Raw genomic sequence first — 17,458 nt, 5'->3', positions numbered from 1 at the left:
ACGGCCCCTAGGCCTTGGCTTGTGAAAAGTCTCAAGGTCACAGCCCTCTCAGGCAGCAAGAGAGACGCGGGGGAAAGTCTAGAAAAGCACAGAAGTCGGAAAGGCAAGACCTGGGAGAGCAGAGCAGAAGGAAGGAATGACCAGAAGTGGCCGTAAGTTCTCAGGATCAGGAAGAAGCACTGAGACTGCAGGGAAGATGGCCACGGGGTACACGGCTCGGGCAGCCCTGGGGAGGGAAGAGGCTGCAGTGGAGCCGGCTCACAGGGCCCGTCACCATGACTACGGGGTCTAAGGCAGTGAAGTCCGCTCAGAGGGCGCTCGTCCACCACTGGAAGTTCTATGTACGATAACTGTCCAGACCGATGTTTATGACATTCATGAAACAAATGCGAATTACCTATCTACGTGTCACAGTGACATCCTTCCCCACCTCACTGGTCACGAAAGGCTGAGAGTACTGTGCCCACCAGTCAGAGGGGACACGTCTTGCTGAAGTGTGCACAGCCAGATAAGGCAGAGTCCAGACCGAGGGCCTCAACAACAGCACTCTTTGCCCAGGCCTCAGCTGCGCTAGGAAACTCCACACATGAAGAGAATACCCACACGTATCTGCAGGCTCTGTGAGCAGATGCAATACCACAGGCTCTAACGTTACCTTTAATACAACCAGGACTTACAGGTGGAGAGGCGAAGCGACAGGATGGAGAGCTGCTACAGGGACCTTCAGAGGCGGAGCCGGTGTACACGGGCACCGGAACCGGGCAGGCTGGGGGAGAAACACCAACAAAGAGAGTGCGATTACACGAGCTGTCCACTAGCAAACCTGTCACAACTACTACAGCTTTGTGTTGGCCAAAAATTTACATTCACCTACTTATTACAGCTCCCATGGGTGAAACCAAAAATGCAGTAATTACTAAACTCTTTCAATTTGGACTTGGAAGGAAAAACAGAATTGTAATTAAATAAACACAACTACAGATATTTAAGAAAAGCTCAATGAAATCTTGAGAAGCACATAAAAAATTAATTTTGTAATACCAAATACTGATTTTTCCTTAAGCTTGCATTCACTCTTTAAGTAGAAATGTAAAAAGTGGGTACTCACATTTTTTTACTGGAACTTGCTCAAGAAAAGGATGGCTAAAAAATGCGTCTATAATGAAAATGAGAATGCAACCATTAAACTGATGTTGATTTTTGCAGATAGGTTAACCTCGTCAATGTAGTCAACATAATATCCTTGAGATCATACATAATTATTATTAACTTCTTTACATAGACTCCATTTCTTTTAAATGTAAAAGCACATTATTTTATAAACCATCCATAAAACCCATCAAATTATAAGTAATTCTTAATGAATGAAAAATTTAAAATAATGGTGTGAATTCTCATTAGCAGCACAGCATCCCTGAGGCGACTGAAGTAGACGCGTCCTCTAGTGTGTGCCGTCTTCAAACAGACAAGGGCACGGAGAACTGTGACCAGGCCCTCGCGAATCACTCTGTGAACTATGGCTCTTAACTGTCCTAGCGGGAAATCTTAGACAGCTGATTTGTATAATAAACTCTACTCCTCTATCCCAGAAGAAATATTCCTACAGCTGGTTTCACATTTTTAAAAAAGCTATTAATTTGATTTTTAGTTTCTTCAGCTATTCACCAAGGATAAAACCTACACAGTAAGCCTGCTAATTAGATAAAGATAAATAGGTAGGTAAGTACAGGGCAGTTCATTAATTTACTCTTTTCCTGTTTGTATAATTTATTTCGTTATTTCTTTAAAACTTCAAGAAGACCATCTCATTTATCATTAAGTCTCCAAATTGTATGTTACTAAATAGCACAGAGCAGACAAGGAGAATGGCACAGCCCAGCACAGAGGTTCACCAGGTAATACAAAATCAGGAATGAGCTTAAGTCAGGTTTAGTCTAAACTACCTCACACTCAGAAGCACTCAGTTCACTGTCCCAGTAAATGTTCTCAGTAGACAGTAGCTCTAACAGTTTCTGTACGGGGGAAAGATGAAATAGTCTAACTATATCTTTTCTTAAAGTTTGGTAAAAATTGGAATTAAACTTTAGTCATGTAGTTTGGTAAATATTTTTATCTTTCAGACGGAGAAATTAAACTGAGATTGCTCTGTAACCATGAGAAATGTCGGCCAATAGTGGAACGACAAATAGGATAATAGTTTCTAAATTATCGATTACCTTAACTATTTACATACCTTCCATACATTTACAAAATATGTGAAAGAAAAAAGACAAAGAGATAGAAAGAAAAGTAAAACTGATTATCACTTTCTTCTGAAACATCTATAGTATCTTTAAAAAAAATCTTTACATGTGGTTGCCAAGGAGGGTAGGGGCATAGGGATGGAGTGGGAGTTTTGGATTAGCAGATGCAAGCTAGTATATAGAGGATGGATGAACAACAAGGTCCTACTGTATAGCACATATTCAACTGGGAGCTATATTCAACATCCTGTGATAAACCATAATGGAAAAGAATATGAAAAGAATGTATACATACGTGTAACTGAATCACTTTGCTGTACACCAGAAACTAACACAACATTGTAAATCAACCATACTTCAATAAAAAATAAATTAAAAAAAAAACATTTTGGAATACACAAAAATAAAATTAGAAACTAGCATACATACAAAATTTGAAAATATTACTTACCAAAGTCCATTCTATCTTTTTGGTTTCTCTGAAGCAAACCCAAAAGGAGATTAGCCAAATAAGGTGATGTTTCTCTGGGAATGCTGGGGAGAAAGGAAAAAAAAAACCACCTAAGTGGTGAGTTTATATATTAACTACACGACTTTCGCCTTCATTACAGTAAATGAAAATGTATATGCAGTTCCACAAATACTACATTTTATACCAAGAGGACCATGGTAGACCCTCACTCCTTAAAGGAAAAAACAAACAAACAAACAAATACTAAGCAACTGCCTTTGAAAAGCAGCATCAATTTGGGAAGATTCTTGCATTGTGCTTCTTATTGCTGTTGTTGGAATATCTGCGAGAACAAAGCACTTCACAAGCACAGACCATCCTGAGTTTTAACACAATGTCGACCTAGCACTAACAGTTGCTACAGAGTTCTCTGTTAGACAAACAGCCACCTCCAATTCTGTCTGCAAAAGGGCAGAGCTTAAATAAATACAAGTGAGAAATAACACAGCTTCCTGAAATCCAATAAAAAAGGACAAGGCAATAAAAAAAAAGTGAGTAATAGGAATAGGTAATTCACAGAATAAAAACTACAAAAGGATGTTAAACAAATAGCGAGCCAACCTCACTAGTAAAGAGAATAATCCAAGTTAAATGAAGAGCTAATTGGCCCTGCTTGGGAGGCATGGAGACTGGTAACAACCCCTGCTGGTAGAACGCAGGAAAGGAGCACACTGCTTGTTCAGCAGTGCAAACAGGGCCAGCCGAGCTGGACAGAGTGTCTCTAAGCCCAACAATTCCACTTCTAGGAGTCCATCCTAAAGAAATGCACAAATGTGTGTACACATGCACGCACGCACACACACACACAATCTCTCGTCACTAAAGCCTGTTTGTAGTATCCAAAAAAATGAAAACGGGGATCTGATTAAACAAAATACGTTACATCTAACTAGGGGACTCTCTAGCTATTTTAGAGCTAGCTATTTTCTACTTTATGCCCATCTATTCTGTTTGCATCTCCCTCCCCTCAAAGAACCCATACAACTTCTGTAGCTTTTTCTTTTAAATAAACTTAACATTTTTAAAAAGAAAGAAAATGGTACAGCATACAGGCACCTAAGATACACTAGTAATTTTCTAATTTCCTGTTAAAATGAAAGCTCTCCTTACTGTTAATTGAAAAAAGATTCAATAATGGAAAAACATAAAACACACAGAATTCAAATAAGTAACACTGTACTGACAAATGGTAAAACCCAGTGTAATCAAAACACATACCTAGGCATTAAGTTTCTGTTTTTCTCATAAAGCATCCTTAGGTCTTGAGGACTATTAGCCTGTTTAAAAAAAAAGGAAGAAAACCGTTTAATTTCCTCAACAACTAAGGGCAAAAATTCCAAATCATATAATCGAAGCTCACATTCTGCTATAGAACAGAGACTCTGAACTGGAAAGCCATGAAATGCTGAAAGAGCCACAGATGGGCACGAGGAACTTAAAACACTTCTGAAATTGTACGTGAATTCTGCACATCTGGGCATAATAATGTACCTTTTCTGAGGTCAGATTCTCAGAAAGGCCTGAAACTTAGAAAAGAATTACTACTCTGGAGGTTACATGGCCTACCCAACAGGTGTGTTTTTACTGTGTAAGATCAGGGTGTAGTTTACCCTCGAGGGATTCAAGGCAGAGAGCTCAGATGACTGCTGCTCTTCTGCCACAGTAACGAGCAGCACCCTCATAGTAAGTGCTGCTGAATCAGTGACGCCGTCTCTACGGCCAAACTAGGTTGGGGAATGCAGTGTTCAACCTGGCTGTGTCACCGACTTTTAAAAACCATGTTGGGCAAACAACTTCACTCTGTTCCAGTTTTCAGATTCAAAACTCCTCTTTGTAACTGGGCAGTATGAACTCAAGAGGAATCACTGTGATTATATCCTAGGAGGCCTCTTTTTGACAGGATGTTAAGGGAGAGGAAGACCTACTCAAAGTAACTTCCATAAAGCCTAAATAACTACCTCTCACCCAGCAGTGACAGGAATAGAGAGCTGGGGACAGTCTCCAGTGATCTTCCCAGACCTGCCCCAGCCCTCACGTGGATTCCAGGACTCCAAAGCCAGGCTAAGCAGGAGGCGCTGACCTCACTGTTCACACCTATTTCCCACCAGGTCGTTACGCTAAGCCGCACCAGCTTTCATGAGCCTGGAGAACCTAACCGGCCCCAGGCCCAGTCCAACTACAAGGGAAGGCAGATAAAAACGGAAAAAGCGAAAGATGTTCTGGCTCGCTACAGCAGTTTCGCCTGTTAACAAAATCAAAATAAGTCACAGAGGAACCAGAAATACTACTCTCAAAGTACAGGTGACCCTTGAACACCATGGGTTTGAACTGTGCCGGGACTTTTTTTCGATACATACTACAGTACTACACGATCTGCAGTTGGTTGAACCCACGGATGCAGAACAGCAAGTACAAGGGGCCGACTGTAAAGTTACAGCACATTTTCCACTGCGAGGGGTCAGCACCCCTAACCCCTACATCGTTCAAGGGTCAACTGTATTCCCCATTTTATAAGTCAAAGGCAACTGCAAAATGAGAGGATCCTCAAACTGAGCACATCCAAAAAAAGTCAAGGTACCTGGAAAGGTGGTTTTCCAACGAGGCACTGATATATCACTGTCCCTATGCTCCACAGGTCGGCCTTGGCATCATAATGTTGAGACATAATAACCTCAGGAGCCTGGGGATAAAACAATTCAAGAGACATGCATTAGGTCATTTACATAATTAATATGTATGGATTAATTAGCTGGAAAAGGTCACACTCCTAACAAAACTACAAAAATAAAAACAACACATTGTGATATTGCCCTAATCAAATGATACTGCAACGAATATAGAACCACATTCTTACACTGAGGCTTACTGGTAAATCTCAGAAACAACCGTGCATTAAAAGAAGCAAGTTGCAGAAACAAACATTTCTATACAATATTATGGACACATAAAATACAGAAAGAGTATTAAAATAATAATAAAGAAAAATATACCCCAATTACAGGATAGAGGTTACTTCTGGGGTAGGAGAGTAGGAGAGTGGGAAATGGGAAAAGGAGGGCTACGGAGGGCACATGAACTGTTTCTGAAATACTTTATTTCTTTCTAAAAAAAGATCAAGGCAAACATGACAAAATGTTAACTTTGTTAAATACGGATGGTAGGTACACAAGTGTTTGCTATATTATTCCTGTCATTTGAAAACTTTTAAAATAATGTAAAATCTGTTATGCAAAATACAATAATGAAAACTATCTTGGGACTTCCCTGGCAGTCCAGTGGTTAACACTCCGCACTTCCAGTGCAGGGGGTGTGAGTTCGACCCCTGGTCGGGGAACTAAGATCTCACATGCCGCTCAGAGCAGCCAAAAAAATAAAAATTTTTTTTCTCTGCTGCTTTGTCACAGCTATTTTCCCATCCTCTCATTAGATGTTGCTTTTTAAAAATACCATCAATCAAGGCAAGCATAGCATTACATAGGAATGTCAAATACACTTAAAAGGTAGTGAAATTTTATTTTCCAGGCATAACATTTTTACCTATTGTCCCTAGTAAATTTCTTCTTGAGCCACCTCCCTTTAATAATCAGCCCAAGCACTCTGTCTATCCTCAAGGCTATTAGTTCAAGGCTGAACTAGTTTCACACTCAAGAAGTGCAAAATAGTATTTAATTATATTAAATTATAACATTTACTATATAAGCAGTAAGATTATGATCAAGAAAAAGTAAGTCTAATACAAAAAAATTTTTTTGAACTTTGATTACTAGTTCCCTTAGCTCAAAGTGATTTTACATTAGAAGAAACCCTAATTGAACATAAACCCATTTTAAATTAAAACTGAAATAGGTACATTTATTTACTTCACAGGATTCTGAAGTTCCAGAATTAAGGTATTTCCAGGCTTAACACCTCACATTAGTTCAGAAGTTTCACAGCTTCACCCTATTAGACCTGACAGTAACCACAGGAGAGGATAAAGCGGAAAACTAAGATTTTTTTTCAGCTGTTAAGTGTGACACTGATGGAAAACACTTCTACAATATAGGGATCCTGTCTAAAGAGACAACACGCAAAAGATGACTACATCCTACAGCTGAAGAGGTACCCCAAAAGGTTTTTTTTTTTAAGTATTCCTAAAATTATACATTATGTGTAGCATGACCATATTTCATCAACTTTTGTTTTCAATTTAATCTAACAGGAGATTTCTACCATAATAACTAACTAATCATGTTAAAAACTAAATGCCAATGGGCAAAGATAACAGACTTTCATAGTCTGCTATACTAGAGCAAAAGACGTCTGCATTATATCATTATCAGTAATAGAATTAACATTTGTAATATAATAAAAACTCAGACTACATATAAAATCACATCTTACTTGGAAACAAGCATTATACTCAAATTCCAATGCTTATGCTGCTGTGCTGTAAACACACAAGGGTGCAAACACTCACCATGTACATTGGAGACCCACACAGCGTTGCAGCCATCATGTTACTATGTAGGTAACGAGCAAAACCAAAATCCGCTATTTCACAAAATAAAAAGGAGAAAATCAAATGATACCTTTGCTCAGTTAACACAGATCATATGATTCTTTAAAGATACAAGAGGGTACAAAAGAACTGTGAGAAATTAAAGCCTATTGAATAAGATTGTCCACCAAAGAAAAAAGAGCTACCTCACTTTCAACAAGTTAAGAAACAGTAGTCATCACCAACTGCACAAGTCACTGCTCTGCCGGTTTTGTAACCAATAAGGGAGTGCCACACTTTGCAAGAGAAAATGCTAATTATAATACATGATTCATTAATACAGCTCTCATCCAATATCAATACCAGGTATAGAATTGGAGCTGTTTTTGTCCTCCTCCAGATACCAGATGTAACCCATAAAATATCAGAGATTTCTTAAAATACTGCTAAATAATTATTTTTCCACCAATGAAGAGAAAAGCTTTAAAAAAAAATCTAGCATTATAAACTGCTTCAAATAATCTTGAGAGTGCTAAAAAACCTTCCAAGTAAGAAGCCTGAACTAAATGATCTCTCAGATCCCTTACGCTAAAATCCAACAAGCTGTAAAGAATCAGGGCTATTAATCTGCTGCCAGCAACCATGATACATTAGCTTCCCTGTGATAAGGAGAAGCAGGATTTCCCGCTGGGAGTCACACTCAGAGTTCCTAGCATGGGGTCTTTGGCCCCGTCTAGCACCTGCTGCCAATAACGTAAAGGGTTCCCATATCCAAATGTACCTCACTGAACTCAATAAAAATTTTTAAAGTGTCTCAACAAAATCTATCATTCTAACAAAGCTGAACTAAAATTATCTAAAAATACCAAGTCCCAAAAATGTTCTTTGCATGAGACAATACATAGCCAGGTACCTATTTTGATGCGAATACCACTGACAGTGGACTTCCTACGATTGGCATAGGACAGCAGGATGTTCTGGGGCTTGAGATCCCTGTGGATGATCCCCTTGCTGTGCAGGACCCGCATGGCGGCTGCAATCTGATGCAGAAAGACTCTGATGGTGTCTTCACTGAGAGTGCCTTTAGCTGGGAGAAAAGGCGCTCCATCAACATTCAAGTATCATCTGCGTATTCTGAGGAGAACACTGAGGGAGTACGGAACTGGGATTCGCATTTTCTCATTGTTTTTACTTTAACAATTTAAGTCTGTGAAGAGAGAGCGGATATCTCAAAATTTTTAATCAATCTGTTGTAAAGAGAGCTGATTTACACTTGCATCTTCCATTTTCACTGGTGTCCCTTTTTGGCTTTCCTTTCCCATTTTTACTGGGAAGAACGAGCACACCAAGAGGTGCTCAACAAATGGGAGTCTCCTCCACAAGCCAAAAATAAGTCCCCTTCATATCAAATACCTGGGATAAATGTCCATATTTAATTCCAACCATTACGTGAGCACGAACTAAAAACAGGTGAACTGCCTGGCTGGCGAGACTTGGGCATCACCTCCACGTGGGCCTGCCGGGGTCTGCGGCCCTACACCTGCCTCCTCTCATCTCCCTGCTGCCAACACACCGCCTCACCGCAGCATCTCTCCTAACTAAAGACCCCCGTAAGGAGCCACGTCTTCAGTACTATGAAGAGGGGGTGGGAATGATCTGAGGGCAGTCGTTGTTCAGCAAGCGGCAGTGTTTCTACGCGCCCACTGGAGCATGTAACGGAACAGAGCTTGGTTTGGAGTCAGGCTGCCTTTGCTCAAATCCCAGCTCCTCCACTTACTGCGTGACCCTGGAAGACGACCCCTCTGTGTCCATCCTCATCTATAAAAAGCTGAAAATAGACTAACCACACGGGGCTGTTGTAACAATCAAGCAAGACAGCATATTTAATAATAGAGACTTTAGAAAAAGGCCTGGCACATAAGTACTCAAATGTGGGCAGTACACAAATATATACTTCATGACAGTGGGTCTGAAAGTCATTCCTTGAATCTACATTAGGGATTTAATATCCATGGCCCCATTTTAAAGCCTTTGTGAACATACTTCTGCCCATACAACTCTAGAATATGTTCTTTATAACCTTTCCATATGCACTTAAGATTAAGAAAGAAATAACATTAACACTCAGAACAAGTGAAATATTACTTTAAAAATCATTTTAATGACACATTACGTGACAGCTTATGTCCTTAACATCTTCAAATAAACTAAATCCCCACGGTTTAAAAATTATCAAATTGGGCTTCCCTGGTGGCGCAGTGGTTAAGAATCCGCCTGCCAATGCAGGGGACACGGGTTCGAGCCCTGGTCCGGAAAGATCCCACATGCCATGGAGCAACTAAGCCCGTGCGCCACAACTACTGAGCCTGTGCTCTAGAGCCCGTGAGCCACAACTACTGAGCCAGCACACCTAGAGCCCGTGCTCCCAACAAGAGAAGCCACAGCAATGAGAAGCCCGTGCACCGCAACAAAGAGTAGCCCCTGCTCGCTGCAACTAGAGAAAGCCTGCGTGCAGCAACAAAGACTCAACACGGCCAAAAATAAATAAATAAATTTATTTTTTAAAAAAATTATCAAATACTTTTTTTCTGTGAGGGCAGTTCTTAACCTATCCCTTTTTTAAAATTCTTTGGAGTTCTTTTCCTGATGCTATTAAAAAATAAAAATCCAAATACACTAAAACATATAAAAAGTGAAATCTTCCCTAGTCCCATCCTGGAGATGAATGAACACTGTTTACCTCTGGAGTATATTCTTCCAGATCTACTTTCTTGCAGGTGGCAACACATAAATGACTGTACATTAGTGGGAGTATCAAATCAACTAGAGCTTTATTTTTGTAATGTCTTACTTAAATTACACTGAAACAATTAAAATGGACGGTAGGGCTTCCCTGGTGGCGCAGTGGTTAAGAATCCGTCTGCCAATGCAGGGGACACAGGTTCAAGCCCTGATCTGGGAAGATCTCACATGCCGCGGAGCAACTAAGCCTGTGCGCCGCAACTACTGAGCCTGCCCGGTAGAGCCCGTGAGCCATAACTACCAAAGCCCACGCGCCTAGAGCCCGTGCTCCCAAAAAGAGAAGCCACCGCAATGAGAAGCCCGCGCACCACAACAAAGAGTAGCCCCCGCTCGCCGCAACTAGAGAAAGCCCATGCGCGGCAACGAAGACCCAACACAGCCAAAAATAAATAAATAAATAAATAAATAAATAAATAAATAAAATGTATTATAAGTAAATAAATAAATAAAATAAGAAATAAAATGGATGGTACAGTTTCTTCCATTTCATTCATTTACATTTTCATTCTAGGGCTTAGAAAAATTTTGCTACTTTAAATGACTACGGCTGCTTAGAACTTGTATCATTGCCCCATGACATACTACTGAATAGACTTAGGGTTTATTTGATTCAGAGTCCAAATTCTAACACTGTTCCTGTGGGGAAAAATTAATGATCTAGTTTAGGCTGCTTCTGGGCACAAACTACAGTAAAAATTCACATATTTCTATGAACACAGGATGCCTACTCTCAACACAATCCCATAAATCGAAATTCTCACGTTAAAAGCTTAACATTTTAGAGGCACAGCTAACATGAAAGCTCTCAGATGAATGAGCTCTCGAGCAGTTCGCCCTAGCAGGGCGGGCTCAGCTGTGGCCGCCACACTGAAGATACCTGCTAGAATTAAAGCACAACTTACCAACTACGCTACAATTTGTCTTATTTAAAACTTGCAATTGATAGAATTTGTTTTCTATCTTTTGATAGAAAAAGGTCTTTATTTATCAAAGCAAATAAAAGGACTAAATAGCTGTCTTGTGATTTGGTGGCATTAGACCAGCCCGACCTTTGACTGCCAGATCTTCCAGACCAGTGCTCTCCAACAGAAATATAATGTGAGTCACATACGTACCTTCAAATTTTCTAGTAGCCACATTTTCAAACATGAAAAGAAACTGGTGGAATAACATATATTTAATCTAATACTTCCAAAATATTATCATTTCAACCTATAATCAATATAAAAAACAAGATATAATCATTCTTTTTTCCTATGAAGTGTTCAAAATCCAACGTGTGTTTTACATCACAGCACATCTCTCAATTCAGACTAGCCACATTTCAAGAGCTCAACAGTCCCATGTGGTCCATGGTACCATATTGAAGAGTACAGCTCTAGACAATTCCTTAAGGACTAAATTTAGTTTACATGTCTCTTCAATTGGCAGCTGGAGACCAGGGAGAGGTTAAATAATGACCAAAATCGCATAGTGATTAAGTTATATGAACAACAGAACTACTGCAAACCAGCCTGCCTGCCTGACTGCAGCATTCAGGTAAGCTCTTTACTCTTGGGTCTCCTGTTCTAACACTATTGCTCTGGAATATCCAATGCAGAGTTCAACATCACAGACAAAAGTGCTGTGGAAGCTAACAAATCTGCTACAGCAGCATGAGCGCCTGTGTCAGCCAACAGGACCTCTGTGAAAGAAGGAAACTGATACTCCAGTGAGGGCTCTAAACAGCTAAGGTGCCCCTCAACCTGACCCCAGGGAAAGGTGCTTTCATCAGGATCACTAAGCAGTCAAGGAGTTCAAGATTCAGAGGCGGACCAGAAGGTAAGGCAAGGTGTCTTCTAGCTCCAACTCCTCTCCCCCCGCAGTGAAGAAAGGGCCTGTCTCTGCACTGTATCCACTAGGAAATGATATTTTGAAAAATCTTTTTATCAAACTGAGAATTTCTTTAAAAAGAACCTCAGGGAAATACAAAAACAAAAACACACATGGACTAAACTCCTGAGTTCAGGATAATGGCTGTCTCCAAGCGGGAGGGACCGGAATAGGATCACAGAAGGGCCTACAGGAGCTTCAGCTGTATTTAGAAGGAGTAACCCTTGTGTTCCTTACATTATTTCTACATGGCTTTCCAAATCTCAGCAATATTTTATATTTTAAAGATTTTTAAAATCTCATTTTTAATTGCACTCGTCGTTTACTTGAACATTTAAAATATGTTGTTTCTCTTCTGTAAACTGTCCATACCCTTTGTGGGTGTATTTACTGATGTCTTAGCGTTTTTACCATCAACTGCCATGGCCTGTTTCTAGGCTGAGTGACGAACCTCTCCCTGTCTTTTTGCCTACCCCCGTGTATCTTTAAGGGGCAAGCAAGTAGGTGCTGGCCTCATCTAACGTCGTTTTAAAAAGCACTTTTGAGGCACACAATTTGATTTGAGCACTTACTGTCCTACATGAATACACTTTAGATACTAGCAACATCTAGTACTAAAATCTTACCTCTGGGCCACAAACTATCTTACCTCTGGGCCACATAATAATTTCAAGGTTACACTTAATCCCTTATAACATTTTTAAAAATTTACGAGCAACGTTCACATTAATAAATACATTCTTGGATACATTCTTCCATTATGGTTTGTTTTGTTTTGTTTCTGTGAAGTAAATGAAATGGACTAAAGGTTCACTGACAGCAGCCCACTAGCGTCTTTTGAAGAGAAATTCTGTTGGTTTTTCTCTCTTGGGAGACGCCCTACCTCTCAAACTGTCCGAGAGAGGCACACATAAACAAGTACTTATACACACAAGCAAATTTAGGAGCAAAACCACAACAAACGACAGTCAGTCAGCAAAGTGACCACAATTACACATACACAAATATTTACTGAATGTTTCTATACAAGTACAGAAAACAGGGGTAGCATATTTCAGAAGTAAATGAAGACTAAACAGACTACATTACTACACTGAACACTGACAAAGTAAAAAAGTTACCTTGCAAATAATCTGCCAGGTCTCCACCATTGCAATACTGATATATAAAAGAAAAAGTAATTAAAATAAGACACTGATTCAAGCTTAATTCATTATCAGTTAACTTTAATTAAAAATACATTGGTATATAATATAAATCTAGTCTCACACAAATTATAAGAATTATAGAATCAACATTTTAAAATTTTATATTCCTTATAAAATAGAATCTAAATCACTGAATCTTTATTAATCCAAATTTTCGAATAACCTACCATCAATTTTAAAGTACATATTAATCAAAAGAAATGTGAAATAAATTAAACAGAAACCTGTATACTACCTACCTCCATCACCAGAAAGACAGAGTTGGGTAATTCCTGAAAGAAAACATATTAAATATGGTTTAGATTAGAGAAAAAATTAAGCACAAATTTTAAAAATAATGACAGTTAATAAAAATAGTACATGTGTCCATTTTAAACAAGTAAAATGAAATCACAAAATCCATTTGTAAGTGAAATTTAAAATCCCCAAAACAATGACATAGCACCTCAGCTTCAATGACGCTAATGTAGTCATGAAAAAGTTCAATTCTATTCACGGAAAGAACTAAAGAAACATTCATCTTCTGGAAGAAAGATTCATCTTTTGGTTATGGTTATGGTAAATTTACCGCTTGTGGAAAAAAGGAAGGATTCTCTGGTCCTCAAGGAAGCACTTCCACTTTGAAAAGTTTACGATTTGGAGCAATGACTTGATAAATCCTCCCTAGCAACACTAAATGCACAATCTGAGTTCTGGAATACATGATCCAGGATGCTTAGTTCTTTGTTTTTCTGGTTTTTCTGTATATTTGAAGGCAATCACATTACTTGGGAATTGCTGGCAAAGGGAAGACATTTTATCACATGAGAAATCATTAAACATAACTTTCAACAAAATTTTCTTCTTCTCAAGTATAAAATACAAAAATCTTACCTCAAACCAGTGTTGTTTAATCACGTAAGAGCACCTAGCTACTGCAGGGGAAAGAGAGCGAGGAACTCCTAAGGGGAGGCTAAGGAGACACAAAGAACTTCTGTTCCCTCAATATGACAAAGACACATTCCCGTCTTGGTTTTCACAATTTTGGGGGTACACATAACCACTTAGTCTCCCCAAGCATTCACTCACTCATTCAATAAATAATAAATAAGACAGAAATACTTTAATATCTTTGACTTCTCGGGCAGACCTTCTTTTGCCCCCCTTTGAAGCAATGAAAATCTCCATAGATTCAATCATTCTCTCCCACACACCCCTTGCTAAAGGCCCGTCCTTTACGTGAAGCACCCGAGTAACCTGAAGCAGGAGGAGCTGCAAGCGCCAGGAAGAGTCAGCGACGGAAGCAGAAAAAACGTTCATTTTGTAGCAAAACCAATCAAGCCATCTATAGACAAATCAAAACTGAAACGGTACTGGAGCCCAGGGAAGAACTAAGAAATGCTTGTAGGGTCAGAAGGGCTGAGAAGTGAGGCCAACATACCTGTGAGCCAGACCACACCAAGGGTTTTCCAAAGCTGAATATATATTTATCCTCCCTTCTAATATTAAGACATCCACTTCCTCAACTACTCCCCAGAACTTCCACCAACAAAACTAAACATAATGAATTTCATTGCATCATTTCCCTACTCAAAGTTCTTATTAACTTGATTAAAAAAAAAAAACCTATTCTCTAAAAAGAAGGGGAAAAAAAGGATATCATTATGAACAACTCAATGCCAGTATGCCAAAATTTGCATGAAATGAATACACTGAAAAACAATTTGAGGAAAAACACAACTTACTAAAACTGACAAGAAGTAGAAAATTTGAAAAGGTATGTATCTGTTAAAGAAACTGAATTATAATTTAAAACCTTTCCACAAAGAAATTCTCCTTAAGTTTCAGTATGGTCCCAATCAAAATCGAAGGAGATTTTGTGCATGTGTGGAAATTGACAAGTTGATTCCAAAATGTATGTGGAAATGCAAAAGGCCAAGAGTAACTAAATATCATGTAGAAAAAGAAAAATAAAAGTTGGAGGATTTGTACTACTAGATATCAAGTATGATACTAGATATCATAAAACTATACTGAAAAAGACAGTGAGGTAAAGGCTAAGGGGACAGAAAAGAGTCTAGAAACAGGCCCCCACATGTGAGCTCGCAATGCAGAGATGACAGTACAGAAGGGAAGGATGTCGGTTCAGCAACAGATCAACTGGCTCCCCTTTGTAAAAGTAAATTAATTGTGACCCCTACCTCACGCTACATACAAAATCATTTCCAGGTAGATTATAGAGCTAAATGTGCCAGATAAAACAATGAAGACTCTGGGGAAAAACAAAGAACATCCTCATGACCCTAGGGTAGGCAAAGTTTTCTTAAATATGACACAAAAGCACTAAATACAAAAGGAAGAAACAATACACTGGACTACATTAAAATTAAGAACTTCTACTCACCAAAACAAATGATTAGGATAGCAAAAAGGCAAGTCAGAGTGGGTAAGTCATTCACAACACCCATATCTGTCAAACGACTCATATCCACAATATATAAAGAACTCTAGCAAATTAATAACAAAAAGACAACCCAATAGAAAAACAAGCTTCTATAGGAATTTCAAAAAGATATTTAAATGACTAATAGATTTACAAAAGGTACTCAAATCAGGAATCATCAGGAAAACGCTAATCACAATCATAATAAGACATCTCATCACCTGAATGGCTAACACTGCCCAGTGCCGGCAAGGATGTGGCGTGACGAACTGTCAAAATGTGGTGGGAGTGTAAGCCAATACGCTGGCAGTATAAGCTAGGCCTATGCATAGCCTATGATCCAGAAATTCCCCTTCTATAATGAAGCCTCCGTAAAAACCCAAAAGGACAGGCTTCCAAGAGCTTCCAGGATGGCGAACATGATGAAATCTGGTGAGAGTGGCCCACTCAGGGTGGATACCTTGCCCTAAGCATCTCTTCCATCTGGCTGTTCCTGTGTTACATCCTTTTATAATAAACCAGTAATCTGGTAAGTTTTCTCTGAGTTTTGTGAGCCACTCTAGCAAATTAATGGAACCCAAGGAAGGGGCAGGGAGCAGACCAGAGAGCTGGGAAAACCAATTCAACACAAACGACAAAGAGCTGCCAACTCTGATTCCCTCTTCTTCACCTCCTACAGTACCCAAGTCCTATCAACCCGGCCTCCTAGACATTCCATCAATCTGTCCAGGCCTCCTCGTTTCCACTGGTGCCTTCACCCACCCAAACACATGCAGCATGGTGGCCCCATATCCACCCGTGCCCACTCTCCACAGAGTAGCCAGTGTTTTACATACTTTAAGAAACTCGTATGCGTATTAATTTATAATGGAGAATATGTCTTTCTCTAACCATAATGATTAGGTCTGATACTCTCTCTATATATACTCCCTAACTGACATAAGAATACCTGGAATGCTAATTCATAATCAGAAGATTGCCCAAGGATTACAGAAAGAAAGAAAGCAAAAGTAGGTTTTCCCCTTTCCCCAAAAGAAGAAAATTGCTTTTTTTCTTGATTATAAAAAAAAGTATGTGCTTATTGCAAAAACTTAAGATACATAAAATCTGAAGGAAGAAAGTTAAAAAATCACCTTAATCTCACCATCTGAAAGAAGCGCTATTAATATCTTAGTGGTCTTGTTTTCATGCATCTATAATACTTGTACACATACTCACACCCAAAGGAAGCACGTACATGCTAGGTTTTTAAAATTTTAATATAATTCATTTCCACCTTTTTGTTTAATTATCTTCACCTCTCCAAGTAGCCAATGTTTACATTTGGTATGTATCCTTCCATATCTTTCTCCTACTCATACAATCATAAGTTAAACATACACATACTTTACTTTGAAAAAATAGGATATCACATACAGATGTCTGAACCTTGCTTTCCTCACTCAATAATACACCAAAGAAATCCCTCCAGGTCAACTACATATAGACAACTCTTTTTCGTAAGTGTGTCATATGTCATAGTGTGACTATATCACCATTTATTAAGCTATTCCCTTGCTAAGGAACATCACTTGTTTCCAGTTTGGGCCATTATAAGCAAAGCTATATTGGTTCTTGGACATATATCCTAATTCTCAAGCTTTTATGGCTCTGGGAGAGATGCCCAGGAATCTGGGTTGCTTAGTAAAAGGGTGTGTATTTCTAACGATGACAGATATTTCTCCTCACTGAAAGATTTTTTAACTACCTATTATATACAAGACACTATTCCAGGTCCTGAGGATACAGCAGAAAGCCCACAGAGTTAAACGCCCTGTTCTCCCCAGTCTTCAATTCTAAGCAGGGAGGGTCAGGAGCAAGACAATGGAAGAAATACGTATGCAGAGCGCGTTAGAGGTGACAGGTGCTTGGGAGGAGGGG

General features: G+C 39.2%; 1 protein-coding gene across 5 annotated transcripts in view; it reads right to left on the bottom strand.

The window, feature by feature from the left end:
• ULK2 (unc-51 like autophagy activating kinase 2) overlaps nucleotides 1–17,458 on the bottom strand; it is a 64,801-nt gene that overhangs the window by 40,738 nt on the left and 6,605 nt on the right. For all 5 annotated transcript variants that reach the window (XR_011071809.1, XM_068529873.1, XM_068529872.1 and 2 more), the window contains exons 4-12: nucleotides 13,356–13,388; nucleotides 13,030–13,066; nucleotides 8,148–8,321; nucleotides 7,214–7,287; nucleotides 5,333–5,434; nucleotides 3,973–4,031; nucleotides 2,695–2,777; nucleotides 1,109–1,156; nucleotides 678–766 (exon numbers count right to left, since the gene is read on the bottom strand). Coding sequence is in view for 4 of the 5 variants with exons in the window: in XM_068529873.1 (XP_068385974.1) it covers nucleotides 678–766; nucleotides 1,109–1,156; nucleotides 2,695–2,777; nucleotides 3,973–4,031; nucleotides 5,333–5,434; nucleotides 7,214–7,287; nucleotides 8,148–8,321; nucleotides 13,030–13,066; nucleotides 13,356–13,388 (699 nt within the window). In the remaining variant the exon portion in view is untranslated. The remainder of the gene's footprint in view (nucleotides 1–677; nucleotides 767–1,108; nucleotides 1,157–2,694; nucleotides 2,778–3,972; nucleotides 4,032–5,332; nucleotides 5,435–7,213; nucleotides 7,288–8,147; nucleotides 8,322–13,029; nucleotides 13,067–13,355; nucleotides 13,389–17,458) is intronic.

The sequence above is a fragment of the Eschrichtius robustus genome, chromosome 20, assembly GCF_028021215.1.
Source record: "Eschrichtius robustus isolate mEscRob2 chromosome 20, mEscRob2.pri, whole genome shotgun sequence".
NCBI classification, from domain to species: domain Eukaryota; kingdom Metazoa; phylum Chordata; class Mammalia; order Artiodactyla; family Eschrichtiidae; genus Eschrichtius; species Eschrichtius robustus.
Note: the sequence above shows the minus strand (reverse complement) of the source record. Positions and strands in the feature narration are given on the sequence as shown.